This window comes from Sitodiplosis mosellana, unplaced genomic scaffold, assembly GCF_009176505.1.
Source record: "Sitodiplosis mosellana isolate CC-2019 unplaced genomic scaffold, AAFC_SMos_1.0 Smas_scaffold_6166, whole genome shotgun sequence".
Lineage (NCBI taxonomy): Eukaryota > Metazoa > Arthropoda > Insecta > Diptera > Cecidomyiidae > Sitodiplosis > Sitodiplosis mosellana.
The window spans coordinates 6,482,377-6,497,939 of NW_022601407.1; the positions used below are offsets into that span (position 1 = coordinate 6,482,377).

Consider the following 15,563-nt stretch of genomic DNA (forward strand, 5'->3'; position numbering starts at 1 on the left):
AGAGAGAGAGAGAGAGAGAGAGAGAGAGAGAGAGAGAGAGAGAGAGAGAGAGGGGAAAGAAATGGAAAAAAGAAGAAGAAAAAGGATGAAAAATAAAAAAAAGGAAAAAAAGGAAAAATTCATTAAATTTTTTACTCAAACGTAGCCAATTTTATCATTTGATTTCGTACATGTTTGATGAACATTTGAAACGATTGACACAGTCCTTCATAATGCTGATTGATTTAAAAAAAATTCTGATCAAGTCAGTTTCGCTTTGGGACAAGATAAATACCACCTCGTTCCTCGGAACGGGGTTGTCTTCGAAAATCCTGGATTAAATCTGATTTTTACCTCGGTTTAAGCCTTGGAAACCGTTGACACATTTCCATTGAAAACAGGAATATTTGCCATTTTGAATTGTGATTATATTTGCCTGAGATCTGAGACACAAATTTATGCAAATATTCAAATTTATTCCGTTTTTTTCGTGCTTTTGGATTACTTTCCGTCTTTTTCTCATAATTTTATTTTCGCCTTTGTCATTTTTCGGTTTTTCGTTTGTTTTTTTTTGTGCTCTTTTTCTCCTTTTCTCAAAGACCTTCCTTTTTCCGTTTGCCACGTGCATTTCAATTCCATGTCGGCAAAGATAAAAAGCAATAAATCGTCTCCTTTTCCATGAGAAGGTTCGAATTGAATTTCACGTGAGAAAATTGTCACAAATTTCCTCTTCAGTTCATTGAAAATGTATGTGCTCGAATAACTATCAATGCTAATTCCGAAGCCGTATAATGTTCGTTCTGTACTTTTGTTTCATTTTTGAATCGTAATAAAGGATTTGTGTTCATGTCTTATGCTGTACGGTACAATGAAAATACAGTCCAAATTGATACCATCACAAGATAAGACTATAGCAAGAGATCGATTGCAAGCCATTGCAATTGAATCCATTCAAAAGGGAACGAATTCTCGAGACGATTGAGCGTAAATGCTTTCTCGTTGTTGAATTTCACCCTTTTGAAACAAATGCGTTGCGTGTGTTATGTGTTTCCTCCAGCAATCACATCCAATATAGACTTGGAATGAAGAAACCGTAGAAATGTGTGACTGAATATTAATTTTGGTTCTTTTTATTTTTTCTTCCAGGGTTCATCCAACTCATACGCCATTAAAAAGAAAGACGAATTGGAACGTGTTGCAAAATCAAATCGTTAAACATACCAACCAAACCTTCACCACACACTTTTTTACGCATTTTACGAATGTTCTTCGTTTATTTGTCTGAAGGAATTCCTATAAGCAAAATGGGCGTAAATAAATAATTAACAAAAAAGAAACAAAAAATTGAGAAAACCGGCAGTTTTATTTCTTTCTTCCTTTTTCTCCATTCAATACAAAAACTTTATTTTACTTGCATTTTTTTTTCTTTTCACGTGGCATAAGCTGTTTTCTGACAACAACAGCACCATCATCAACAATAACACAGAAAAAATGTGTAGAACAAAGAAAATCCAAGCTTTTTTCTTAAATATGGTCACATTCACTTGATTATTCTAACTAGCCTGCTGTGTACAGTAAAATATACCTAATTTGTTTGTGTATTTTTGTAAAATAATTTCGTTCATGGCTTTTCAAGTATTTTGAATGCTTTTTCTTTAGATTTTGGAAGAGAAACGTGCAGAATGGATGATTTAAACTGGAATTTTTCCAAATTCAACCGGAAGAAACCAAATTTAAAAAAAAAAATGTTAAAATGACAATATATCAAAGTAATCTAGGCATGTGGGTGTGTCAACTGTAATACAAACATCTTGGATATTGGTAACATGTAATTTTCTCGTAGGAAATCTGATGATTCTAATCAACAATTTTTAACGGCAAACATATTTCATCCCATTTATCTCTGTCACATAAGTACGCTAAATTTGCAAAGATGCTGTAAAAATATAATTCATATCCTATAGATATTTCTATACACAAACTGGAATAAACACAAAATTCAATCTACTGTTTCAAATATAACGGAATAGATACAAAAAAAAAACGAAATTTCGTTTTGCACATTTGTCATTTAAAAATTAATAATAATTCAATTTTATTTTCCTCGTCGTCGTCGTCGTTGTCGGCACCATATGCGAAATGCGGCACCATATGCGAAATGGGTTGTGTGTATTGAGCAAAAGAAAGAGATTAGCATTCTCTTAGTGTCTAAATAAATATGTGGCGATCGTGTCGCCACGTTCATCATTTCGTCTTTTTCTTCCGGTTGTAGAACCGATCGGCGAGTGCATGTAAAATGCTGCCAGGTATTCGTTGATGTTTGCTAATTAAATCTTCGATGGCGAGTGCAACCTTCTCTTGGAGTTGTTCGGGTGTTAGCTTTGGATCGTATTCGATGGGTGGGCCCAAATGCGTTCGGAATTTTACTGGGAATCCACCGTAAATGGGTCGCATGGGAAACTTGGTTTTGTTATACAATTTAATGAACCAACGTTGCATAAAATTCACCGATCGAAAACCTTCGCGCAAATTTTCCGTAAACATTGGAATGATTGGTGCCTTTGCATCGATGGCCACTTTGGCAAAACCAACACGATTCTTCCACAGTAATTCGTAATTATTGTTGCCAAATTGTGCTTCATATACACCACCCGGTGAGATGGCCAACAGATTACCTTCTCTCAGTGTATTTGAACACGTTTGCACCGTGCCCGCGCACACTTTCATCGCTTCGGAAATGATACCCCATCCCGGTAATTTGAATAGAAATCGATCGGCCACTGTGTGTATCAAACGATCACGCTCCATGCATACACGTGCCACAAAGTAGTACATATCGATTGGAATGGCGCCATGGTAGTAAACGATCAACGCTGGTCCTTCTTTTGGCAAATATTCCATTCCAGTCACTTCGTAACCGTGATAGATCCAGGCATGTGCATCCCAAACTGCTGCCACACACTTTCGTGCCACATTCCAATAGTTGATATCATCGCTGCTTACCGCTTGATATATGACACGTCTTGATTAATCATGACACGGCAATAAGGAGGAACGAAAATCGGTTGTTGAATTCCCACATCAAATTTAGCACGCATTTCATGTTCAAAAAAACGGAAGAAAGAAACACACAGTTTAGTTTTCATGACAAAGCAATAACGGACATTTTTGTTTTAAGTGTGCAGTAAAAATCGGCGGAATGTTGCACGACACTTTTTTTCGTGCGCTCTGTATCACTCTCTCTCTCTCTCTTCCTTCGTCGACAATGTTGTTGTGCACTTGTTGAAGTTGATATTGTCATTTGTTTTTTTTTTATTCGCAATGGAAGTTTTTAATTTTTTTAATTCAATCCATCGACTGATCGAAAAAAGGTTTCAAGTCGGCCGAAAAAGCGACTTCGAATTAAATTTAGACGCAAAAAACGTTCAGAAACTCAAAAACTCAAGCAGATGGATTGAATCCGTCGAAAACAAAAAATCGGGATCGAAACTGGGAAAAAATATTCAAGATGAAAAAAAAACACTTCAAAACAACATTATCGTTGAAAGAATGTTGGAGTACAAAGTCATGTACCCGAAATGTCGAGCCAAAGACCAAAGAGCCATGCAACATAATTCCGTTCAATTTGTACTCGGATTTTTTTTTTCTTTCTCGTTTCATTCAATTACCTATGGAGTTTATAAATATACAGGAAGCATGATGACAGATAAATGAGTAAAACGAATACCATCGGTAGCATGAATGTTATGATAAGTGGTGTTAGCGCTCGCCAAAGCCATATCGAGTAATCCAAATCAATGTACTGTCCTGTAAATAGAAACAAGCAAAGTATTTAGACAAAAATTAATCAATAAATAATCAGCGGCTATTATTAGTCGATTTGATTACTTTTGTTTTTCGTGTGAATGCAATGAAGAAGGAAAAAACGAATGATTTATGAATAATAAATGTATCATGCCCTTTCACATCGTTCGTAGAAAAAAAAATGAACACCAAACATGATTTCAAATAATGTTTGCGCAATCAGTAAAGTATTTACGAGCGATAACATATGTAAGCGGTACTCAAACCGACCGTATCTTAGTGGGAGCGAACAGAAAAATAGCAAAAATTCAGATATATCTTCTCATTCTTCATCAATTGCACCTCTGTTTTTTTTTTTTTTTTTTGCTTCGATTTCAGCAATCGATTGTAAATAAAAACGAAAAAATTCTACTCACCGATATAACTAATGAAGGAATTGTTGAAATAATGATATCCCGATTCATTGTAATTGGTGTACATGTTGAATGGAATTGTTTACAATTTGTTGCCGATGAATGCATAAATCACACACACACAACTCGTTCGTATCGATGACGGCCACTTCTCTCGAAACGAAATGAAAAAAAAAAACAGCAACCGAAATCAAACCGGCTTCGAAATGTCTTCAGCGTTTACTTCAAACGAAAGAAAGAAGAAAAAAAACACAGAGAAAAAAACACAACCCAGCAATTTCTCAAACAACACACGAAATATTCAATTTGATTGACATCTGCACAATGGAATGAATGGGAATTTTTCGGTAGTTTTGCTGGTTATGGGAATAATGCAATTGTTGCTGAACCTAGGGTACTTGTGTCCGGGGCCGTTCGTTGTATTTGATGTTCGATGACTATTTGATTTTAGTCGAAATTGTCGGTGGCCGATGCGGTGCGTGAGCGCGCGGGAGAGTCAGCAAGCGAGCGAGCGTGTGAGCAAACGAACGTTCAAGCTGGTAAGCGTTCGAATTGGTATATGGTGTTTGTATGATTTCTTCGATGTCTTTCTTGAACCATCCGATCAGAAAAAAAAAACAACAACAACAACAACCGTCACACCGTGAGCGCACGTTCTACGTGTGTAAGTCGATATATGAAAAAAAATATTTCGATCGGTATGTTGATTTTATGGTGTCTATTTGCTGAGGTCACCTTCTTTTACTTGCTGCTTGGCTCTTGTTCATTTGCACATTTCACGTTGAGCGCGCGGCTTTTCATTTGTGCAAACATACGATTTTCTACATGAAACGAAAATGCTTTTTCAACAGCGAATACACAATAACTGAGAATTAAGTTGTGTTCGCACTCGATTGTGATATTCTCGCTATCTTTTGCACAATGCTTAGTGTGTGAGTGTTTGTTTGTTTTTTCGTTGGTCGTTTCGCTTGTTTCATTTATTAGCGCTTTGAATGTTCTTACTTCATGGGCACATCGCACACATCCACCAATCAAGTTTATAAATCGGACTGCAATCCGAAAAAAAACAAGTAGTACCAAAATAACGTGGTATTTTTGTTTTTTTTTCCTCGTCGACGCTTTCAAACATATGCGCTTTGAATAAACTATCAATTGAACTCGGCCAATTCCATTTAAAGAATCAACTGTCACTTTAAATCACAATTAATTTGTCAGCATCACTGAATGAAAATGCCGATTTGATATGACTTTGCACCTGTCTCGTCTACAGAAAAAAAAAATCACACACGGAAATCTGTCTACTGTTTGATCAGAGGAAGAAGAAGAAACGAACTAAAATTTCGTCACACACAATAATGAAATAGATATCGACAGCCTAGAGAGAGAGAGAGAGAGAGAGAGAGTGTTGGCAAATTCAAATAGAACACTTCAATCCTAACACACTAGTAACTCCTTCTGTGTTGTATTTGTCTCTATTTTCTAGTTTTCATTCGTCTCTTTTTGGACGTTCGTCAAAAAATCAAACGATAGTTTTGTATGCAACAAAAACATAAATAATAATGTTAAATAATAACATTCACACTAAAACCACTGATTTTGCGAATAGAACACACCGACAATCGTGTTGTTTTTCATCTATGGCGAAAGTAAATATCTAATAACAATGCAATTTTGTTGAACAAACAATAATGAAAAAAAAAATCAAACACAACAATCGAATATGCTTCACAAACATGTGATTGTGTGTTTTAGTGCTTGTGTTTCGTTTCGTTTTATCCAATTGGAATGCACAGCAGTTTGCCTGACTACTCTGTCTTTTGCTCTCGGATATACACGACTTGGACTATTTTGACAGACAATGACGGCTCTTGTTCACATACACATGCACACAACAGCTGCGCTTCAATGTGATTGTGCATGTGTTGGTGCTCATTTTTTATCTTTATATGGCGCAATTATCATCGTTCATACTTGAATATATCGCACGATTTTTGATAAACACATAGTTCCGGGCATGGAATCTAGCTATATTTTTTTTTCTCGAATTTCAGCATTTTTAATTGCATTCCATTTTTTTTTCAAATAGCCCATAATTTTGTCGTTAAACTTCAAAATCAATGTTCGATTTCAACACCGAACTGGTACGCGCAATTATTTAAAACAAGAGACAAAGTCCCAAAACTTGAATTACAATTATTCTATTCAAATGTCTTACATTCATGCTAACGAATTCAAATTCAATTAAAAATTGAACATACGCTCAGCCGAACGCGATTTTTGATGTTTCTTGATTTTTCGTCATATTTTCGGGTTAATTTGACCTTAAACAACAAATTGTTGTCAAGTCAAACGGCATTTTTTCTTTTCTTTTCAAACACGAAGTATTAAACGTACTCATCAAATACGTTGCCTTCATTGTTCTAAATTCATTCCAAGATTCAGAGTCGTTCAAAAGATGAATTTGTTCAAAAGTAGAATTATTTTGGTAAATTCAGAACTGTTACGATTCGCTAACTAGATAAAAATGATGCGATTTATGGCAGTCAAATGACATAAAAAAGATATTTTATCGTTGACAAAGGCGTTTCTTTCTTGAAGACGGTTGAAAACAGACGTCGGATGATTGAATTTATCAAATTGAATGCAATTATGCTGATGCGTGGATGGTTAATCAAATAGAATGAGCATTGGTTTAAATTAAGAACGACAGACAATGAGACAGAAGCCATAAAAAAAAATTATTTCGATGAAATATGTCTTGCTGTTGAAATGATTCGTACATTTGCTGTGTGCTGAGAATTTAAAGTTGATTTCGGTCGACGGAAAAACCGATCTGATTGCACCTGAGAGCTAGGTCAATTCAGCCAAAAAAAAGCAGAGTATTCGGTACATACGTTGTTCAGGTTCAAATTTCCAATAAAATTTTGTTTGGCTTGAATCTCCATGCGAGATCAATATCATGAGATCTAGTGTAAACAACGATGATGGAGACGAACTGAACAGAAAAAAACTCAAGAATAAAATGTGGATATGTATAAATTGAAGTAGTATCAATACCGAGAGCTGCGTTCACACAACGAGCAAAAGAGAGAGAGAGAGAGAGAGAGAGAAAGAAAAAGCGAATAACGCATTGAATGTGAGATGTCGATGTGGTGCGATCACGTTTCGTCGTAATCAAGCAAAGAGCGGAATCGAAGTGAGAGAAGATCGGTGTATGTAAATCGGTCGTACATGTGTATTTGAGCAAAAACGAATGACAAAACAAATGGATTGCCCTTCATCGGTGCTGGCGAGCTGTTGCTTCTCTCGTATATACACGAGACCATCGTGTGTGTGTCGGTGTGTGTGTGTGTGTGTCTATCGCTCTCTGTGTGCGTATGTGTCGAGTGTTTGTGTTGCATTCAACAAGGCGCTATACGATTATTCCGGTTTATTATGTGCGAGGCACGACATTACAATACATGGACACGCAAGGCAGCTGTCAACCATTTCAGCACAAATACATCGATGGGGCGAGAGAGAGTGAGAGAGAGAGAGAGAGAGAGAGAGAGAGAATGAAACACATTGGCATCGTAATGTCATGTAATGGTACCTAACGAACAAAATGCCTCGTTTGTATGTGGGTATTTGTGATTTTTATCTCTGTATCCGCGCGCTTCGTCCTCTTCACAACAGCGCGACAGCGACAACAACAACAGCCCCGCAGCAGCAACAGCAACAGCAATAAAATAAAAATGTGAAAAAGAGGCGCACACACAACTCACACAAGAGACTCGAACAAAAAAAATATCGTTTCATGTTTTTGAGTTTGAGGTGAGTGCTAGCGCAATGAACAACACATTCGGTTGTGTTTAGTGCTTGGTTTCAGAAAAGAAGACCATTTTTTTTACTGTTGAGAAAAAACAAAACTAACATTTTCTTTCGTTTACAAATCTTATGTCCGTGTACGAACGAGAATAGGCCACATTTTTTTCGCTTTTTTTTTCTTCTCTTTTGTTTCGTTGCACTTAAATTCGGATAAAACTGGCTATCGTTCGATCGGTGTCCGACAAATAAATTTTTCGACGGTTTTTACATCATATATATTTCTGTTTGTGTCTTTCTCTGTGTTGTAAAATCGTGTGCCTTGTGTGTTTCTTTTTATTTCGGATATTTTGTTGTCGTCATCGTCATCGGTTTGACTAGTTCGTTTTCGTTTGGAATCTTACGCACGAAAAACAAAACTGTTGCTCAAATTCAAATCTCATTCGGACATCGACGACAATCCATTTGGTGTGTACCGTGCTTTGTGTCCAATTGTATACGCCACTTTAAACAACCATTTACCCAATTGTGAAACCGACATATGTAACAAAACAAAAAAATTGGCGAATAACACACATTTCGCGGAATTTCAAAAAGAAATAGACGCGCGCGGTCGCGATTAAAATAAAATCACATGAACGTCGTAACAACAACAACAACAATAATTATTAAGTAAATTTCAATTTTCGTCCAAGTGACATGTTCGTCATTGGGGCAATGTGATTGCACGTGAATGGATCGATTCGCCGTAAACAAAAGCAATAAAATGTTAAACTCATTGTAAACAATAACAATGCAAGCATGCGACATTAAGAAGATGAAAAAAAGCAACAGCAGCAACTTTAGATTGAAGCACGTATCGATTCATTGACAAACGATAACAAACAAACAAAAAACCGACTCGTCGCTAGTGAATTCGTATGTGTGTGTGTATATGCAGTGTTTGTGATAACCGAAGGACTAAGCGAAAAAAAAAAGTTGTGGATTTTGCAACTGAACAAATAAAGTGGCAAATTTTTTTTTTAGCAGCAACAGCGAACGGTGAGAAATATTTGTGTACTGTTTATGGATAATTGTTGCTGCCTTCACGACGTGCGCGCATCACGCTATCTTGAATGTAAGTGTAATTTTTGAGTAGTTTTTTTCTTTCTTGCCACGACCAAACTAAAAGCAAACACAGTAAATTGAGTTTTAATGCTCTTCGTCACACTATTGAGAAATTAGGCCTCATCGCATAAAAATGACCGTGCCAAAATTGACGAATTGTTTACTGTTTGAATCGCAATTTGGTTGGGCTTTGTAACATACATACAAAAATCATCGGATATCCGTAGCGAGAAAGCTGCAAACAAAAAATGTTCAACGACGAATGTCTGCGACAACGAATAGCAAGAAATTAGAGATTGCAACCCTAAACACGAGAATCACCGTATGAATGTGTGTCACTAATTTCCAATTGTATGACAAAGACTAAATGGACGTGCTTCACAAAAGATTCGCTCTCTCTCTCTCTCTCGCTCGGCCGTTGAATACCAGAAAAATTAGAGAAAAAATGTGTTTTGAAATGAGGAACGAGAGCGAGAGAATAAAAGGTGTTCGAATTTATTGAATGTGAAATCTATAATAAAAAAGGTGCACACACCAAATGATCAATAGACAACTGTGTTCCAGAAACATGTGTTTGACTTATTCGCATCTGGTAACGCGTGCGTGTGCCACAACAACAAGAAAAAAATGCTCCTTCTCTTTCTCTTCCTCTGTGTGTGTGTGCGTGTGTCATTTGACTGGTTCTGAATTAAGCGCACCGAAATTGGCAAGTCAACCAATTACTTTTGGCGAGTGAAATCGAATATTTGCGAGCGATTTTTTTCCCCTGCATTTCTGAGCCAGTGACAAAATCGCGATGTTTTTTCGACATCGTACAAGGCGTTAACCAGTAGATAAAGTCAGTCGAAATGATATCAGCAAACAAATTGAAATTTATTTTCTTCGTTGCGACTTATTTTATTTTGCTCATTCTTTTCTCGCGAAATTCTATGTAGATTGCGATTTCTCTGCCAATTTTGGCATTTATGACGCGACATCGAGGAGATAAAATCTTAAATAAAATACAGCATCATTCGTGCAGACCAATTCCAAACACAATATGCTCGTCGACATCGTAAATTGTCAAAAATTGAATGCGGCACTGTAGCGCAGAATATCCACAATCCTCCGCTGTTTCTGTTCATGGACTGCTATTCACAAAAAGAACAACCAATTTCGATTTTAGCCAACAAAGAACATCGATTCAGTCCGTCTGTTTGTCTGTCTGTCTCTGTACTGCGGTATATATGTGTGTGTGTGTGTAAATCTGTGTGCAGTTTCACAGTAATTATATCCAAAAGAAAGCCCATTTTCAATAGTTACAGTTTGTTTCAAACCGTTCAGCACCTCACCCATGTCTGCTGTGCTGTATTCACATACACATTGTATGAGCGAAAAAGTGTATGGTTTTTGTTGCTGCTGCTGCTGGCTGGTTGGCTTTGAAAATTGGCAATTATATATTTTGTGAGCAGATGTGTCCATTAGCTTTAGTTACAATTGGTACGTGTTACATTTTGCGTTTACTAGTTTTCTTTTTGGCCATGCTCTTTTTGTTCTGCTCTCTCTCTCTATCTCTCTCCGTGTGTATATCTCTCAACATTCTCAATCGCTCTCGATTCGCTGTTTCTCTTGTTCTCGCCAATTGTTCATACAAAAGTTTGGTTGTTGTTGTTTGCTGTTCAGTTTATCCGATTGTGCGTGTGCGCTAATGCTGGTGCCGCTTCGTTTTTTGTGTATTTCTGTTGGTGGTTGTTAGATTATTGTTAATCGGAGTCGTTTTTTTCATTTTTTCGATGTTTAAGTAAAAATGTGCAGGCCTAATTTTATGTGAAAAGTAGTGAAACAACGAACAAATATACTTCCTTCGTGCAATTGAATTTTGACAGGGCCTCGACATCGCCGATGCCATGCAATTCAAACACAATTTCTGTCAACCAAATGTGAAACATTGATCGCATTTTTATTCAACTTCTTTCTCTTTCTCTCTTTGATTCACAGCACGAGAGAGAGAGAGAGAGAAATACAATAAATTTAAAATGAATTTCATACGCGTGGTAAATAAACCATTAACGACAACACCAGCAGCAGAAGCAACAACAACAACAACAGCGGCGGCGGCGGCGACAGCAGCACCAACATTGTGACAGCGAACAAGATGTATGCAACGAAAGTGGGAAAAATGCGGTCAATATAAAATTTAGTTCAAATCCGAATTTATTTCACCGATGCACACACAAAAAACAAGAGCAATTCTCTCTCCTTCTCCGTCGCTCGTTTGCTGTATTGCTCTATCTCGTGCGCATCCACATTGCATCCAATTATTTTCAATCTCATTCAACAGCAACACAAAGACGCACACAACACGACAACCAATTTTGTGCTTTTATTTTTCGACACAAAAATATGCTCATGTTGCTTTTTGGTGTTTCGACGACGTGTTCCTTTTAATTTACAATATTTTTTTACAAAGAGTGTGCTCTGGCTGCTGCTGCTCTTTGATCTAGGCTCAGCCCCAAAAAAACGAATAATAATGCAATTGTTTTTCAAAGCCATCAAGTCTTTCGTTTACTCGTCATGACAGCACAAATCCCGGTGCAATTTATACAAACAAAAGCCAAACTGCCAACGCCGTCGGCCGCTGCCACCGTCACCACCGCCGACGTCGCGTATTATTTTCGTGACAATCGCAGTAAAACCATGCGCAAACGTTTCAGTTTCAGGATAAATTGCTTGTGGCAGACAGTGTGTTTTGAAAGTGCGCAATTCGAAAGTAATTTAAAGTTGAAGCGTTGTCTTTGTTGCTTCAAGCAACTTGCTTCTGCTACTCGAAACAAAAACAAAAACAAAAACAAAAAATGTCATCAGTAAATGTCATTGTCGCGAATCGTATTCATCAAGATTATGAATTTGAATTTCACTACACTCTCTTCTTTGTTTTGGTTACAAAAGCTGAAACAAATCATTCATTTCGTTGAATGTTTCGAGCGATGTCTATCTGTCTTGCTGGCTGGCGGTGTTTGTGGGCGGCATTCACTTTATTTTGGAATTTGCCCGGGTGAATGGTGAATTGAAAACTACACAAATCATTAGATGATGATTTCACAAAATCCATCGAAGCCAATAAATAGCCCATTTGTTGTGTTTTGAAATGAACACAAACAGTTTGTCAATTGCTCATGTGATTTTATTTTATTGTGTGCGCACGCCCACACAACACGTTCCAACCAAATCCATCGAGAAACATACGACGAGATTATCAATAAACAAACTGGTTCAACGGCTGCCTGCATGACATGCCATTCACAGTGGAAATTGTGTGTGTGTGTCTGATTAGCATTTTTGCACCGGTTGAATGAATGTGGCAAACGAACAGTTGTCGCCGGTTCGACTAAAATATAGACTTTTGTCCAATTGATTGTGATTGCTTCCGCTAAAAAATGCATTAGAATGCATCGTTTGTGGGTGTAGCTAGATTAGAATTGGCAACTCATGCAACCGAAAATAAACACCAACAACAAGCGAATCAAATCGAGTTTGTGTGCAATTCGCAGCATTTCATCACTGTTACATGCGTGTTTTTACTTCGTTCACTTGTCTTCGCCTTTCTTTCTTCGTTCCGAGATGTGCGTGTGTCGGTTGAGAGAACAAACGTGTGCGAATGCGAGAGTGCGGTGGCCAACAAACGAAACCGATTGTGTTTCGTTAGCATTGAGGAAATGTCAAGGTCTTTTGGTATCGCGCAGTTCTGTGTGTTTCACATGTCAAACCGAAGAAATGCCGTCATATCTTAGCGATCGCTGATGTAAGATCTCTCTCTCTCTCTCTCCGTTGTTGCGACTCCGCTGTCATTCGTTTGGCCGTTTGTTTGCTCGTTCGTCCGCTAAACGTTCCGTTGATGGAACACAATAGGTGCTAGCAAATTCACAAGATCGCGCGATCCCAAACAAACGGCCACACAATTTGCACGATTCCAACAATTTTCGCCAACAAGCACACACTTACATTCCACCGTATGATAATTAGAGACCGGGGATAAATCATATTCAATTGAACACACGGTACCAAGTAACCGTTAGGCGGGCGCGGAATTCTCTATGCCGTCTCTTTCCCTCTCTATCGCTCTCCTTCCTTCTCTCTCTCTCCCTCTCTCTGGTAAATTCCATTTTAATTGCTTCAACATTTTTTGATGATGAAATAACGCAACAGATTCAAAGAATGAAGCTTGAAAATCGAGCTCAAGTTACCGCTTTTGCATAGACAACGAGAACGTCACAGAAGAAAGAAGAAGAAGAAGAAGCAGAAAAAACACGAGCATAATCCACAACTGAAGGAATTTCCAACATGATTATCTAACCGCACGCTTTTGTTTGCATTCGAATAATGCTTTGCCACCGCCGCCTCACACACAAATTCTACGCGCTTAGCTCCAGAAGTTCAACAAAAGATCAACAGTTAAAAATCCATCTACATATTTCCAGGCGATTCACCTCATTTCCATTTGCCATCGCAAACATTAATAATATATCGAAGGCAAATAGACGCGCGAAGCGATAACAAATTCAAATGTGGGAGTTAAGCTTTATCATCATTTTTCTAGCTCGATGAAATGAGAAAGAAAATTCAATTTTCTCTCTCTCTCTCTCTATCTCTCTCTCTATATTTGTATTCAAAAATATGAAGAGAGTGTTTTTTGCACGTAAGCGCGCGGACCGCGTCTGGTGTATGCAGTCAATGACAGATAGCTGAGGATATATGCTGGGCATAGGAACTCAGCAAGCTGAGATTGGGACGTTTGGATTTTGTGACTTGCTATTCGTGCAAATTTATATGGAATTTTGGTGGAGTGTTGATGGAGTCATGGAGTGTAATGGAAAATGTGTTCCAAACTCCCCTCCATCATAAATTTGTTTGAATAGCACGTCACAAAGTCAAAATATCCCAATCTCAGCTTGCTGAGTTTCTATGCTCAGCATATATCCTCAGCTATCTGTCATTGACTGGGTTTATGTGCCACAAAAATGCGATATCGAATTGTGCAATTTCAATAATTTGTGTACACATACTGGGTAATATCGCTAAAGTGGGTAAATGAATGTTTGCTGTTGTTTTCTTTTATTTTTGCATTATCAGCTCAATCAACCAACCGACCAACTGCACTGCAGTGGACCGACGACGATGACGAGAGCATAAATAATTGTTTCGCTTTCGCACCGTGTGCGCGAGCGTACAATACATTGTTGATTTATTTTTGATTGCATTTTACTATTCTTAGAATTGTTGTATGCTATGAAATATGATTTGTTTGCCGTTGGTTTTTTTTCGAGCCGAGTATTGTGTGCATCATTTGATCTGGACGATTCGCATTTCCCCCATTGCATCGGTCGGTTTGGTTTTTTTCTCTCTTCATTTGTTTGCATTTCCAATGTAAGCCTACATTTTACTTCGTGGAAATGTTAAGTACATACATTTTACTTTTTCTTTTTTTTTTATTTCATATTCGAAGAATTCTTCGATTTTTTTACGGTTTTTTTTCAATCATTCAAACATTTTTTTTTCCGTTTAAAAGATATTTTTCATGTTCTTCTGTTCATTCTTTTCACAATATTTGCTTCAAAATATAATATTGCTGCGCTGATTTGTTGTGGTATGGATTGTGTGTCGAAATTCGTTGAAAATTTATCGACTCGATAAAATCACGACGGCAAGAACAATTGAGCATCTTCGAAACGTCAGACGCCGTTGAAATTCCAATTATCGATTTATCGACGAAACAGAACAAAAACCACTTTAGCCGAAAGTAGAAAAACCGAAGCGGTATATAAACAAATCAACACTGCCGCCGCCGCCGCCGCCGCTGCTGCTGCTACGTTTGCACTTCTTCAAATATTGTGTTGAGAAATGAATCGCCTAGCTTAAGCACTAGATTCCACTTGAGATGATGATGTTCAAACAAGAAAGACAGAAAAATTGCTTTTCATTTCTTATTCTCGGCAGGGTACGCGGTCGTGTGATTTATCGCATGGTTTTTCCGACGAAAAATCAAGTGGTATTGATGACTTAACTAATAAGCAAACACTCGCGCTTGGCACACACACACACACTACACTCATCAAACAGGGAATTCCTATCGAATTCGGCACTTGATGCCACGATCCCAAAACAAAGCCAACGGAGAAAAAATGCACCATCACGAAAAAACAACAGTATTTATAATACTAATTGGTTTAAAAACAGTAATCTCGCATGCAAAAGGCACATGAAAATAAATCGCGTCAAGCTCAAGTGAGTTGAGGAGAGAAAAAAAGCACAGAGAGAGAGGAAGAGAGAGAGAGAGAGAGAGAGAGCCATGAGAGTCATGAGATACCTTTGATCAGTGTTACCTACAAAATGGCCAAGAAAACATGGGATTTTATTTTAAGCCGGATGACATTTCTAATCTTGTCGTTTTTATTATTTTCCTAACTCCTATTAATAAAT

The 15,563-nt window shown here is 37.6% G+C and overlaps 3 protein-coding genes across 13 annotated transcripts in view; 2 read left to right on the forward strand and 1 right to left on the reverse strand.

Annotated features, from left to right (window-relative positions):
- LOC129574958 (uncharacterized) overlaps positions 1 to 1,332 on the forward strand; it is a 3,992-nt gene extending 2,660 nt beyond the window's left edge. The window contains exon 6 of the mRNA XM_055457667.1: positions 1,126 to 1,332. Within this exon, the coding sequence (XP_055313642.1) occupies positions 1,126 to 1,194 (69 nt within the window). The 3' untranslated portion in view covers positions 1,195 to 1,332. The remainder of the gene's footprint in view (positions 1 to 1,125) is intronic.
- Positions 1,324 to 6,039, reverse strand: LOC129574954 (transmembrane protein 68). Its single transcript, XM_055457656.1, has 4 exons — positions 5,640 to 6,039; positions 4,200 to 5,571; positions 3,648 to 3,786; positions 1,324 to 3,001 (listed from the first exon to the last, which is right to left on the reverse strand). Exons 2-4 carry the CDS (start codon positions 4,261 to 4,263, stop codon positions 2,224 to 2,226), a joined length of 981 nt encoding a protein of 326 aa, XP_055313631.1. The 5' UTR covers positions 4,264 to 5,571; positions 5,640 to 6,039; the 3' UTR covers positions 1,324 to 2,223.
- Positions 6,040 to 7,880: 1,841 nt separating this feature from the next.
- The window catches only part of LOC129574951 (pleckstrin homology-like domain family B member 2), a 31,233-nt gene continuing 23,550 nt past the window's right edge, over positions 7,881 to 15,563 (forward strand). For 3 of the 11 annotated variants that reach the window (XM_055457643.1, XM_055457641.1, XM_055457651.1), the window contains exons 1-2: positions 8,006 to 9,117; positions 11,085 to 11,270. The gene's annotated coding sequence lies outside the window, so the exon portion shown is untranslated. Of the gene's footprint in view, positions 9,118 to 10,408; positions 10,587 to 10,750; positions 10,921 to 11,084; positions 11,271 to 15,563 lie in introns of those variants that run through there. The other 8 variants (XM_055457645.1, XM_055457647.1, XM_055457646.1 and 5 more) reach the window with 6 other exon arrangements.

Excerpts from the sequence above, each read along its gene's own strand:
- LOC129574954 (XM_055457656.1), bottom strand. The coding sequence starts at position 4,263 with ATGTACACCAATTACAATGAATCGGGATATCATTATTTCAACAATTCC. Across the intron at positions 3,787-4,199 it reads TTCCTTCATTAGTTATATCG|GACAGTACATTGATTTGGAT; the intron begins GTGAGTAGAATT and ends TTCTATTTACAG. Across the intron at positions 3,002-3,647 it reads TATATTTATAAACTCCATAG|ACGTGTCATATATCAAGCGG; the intron begins GTAATTGAATGA and ends TGATTAATCAAG.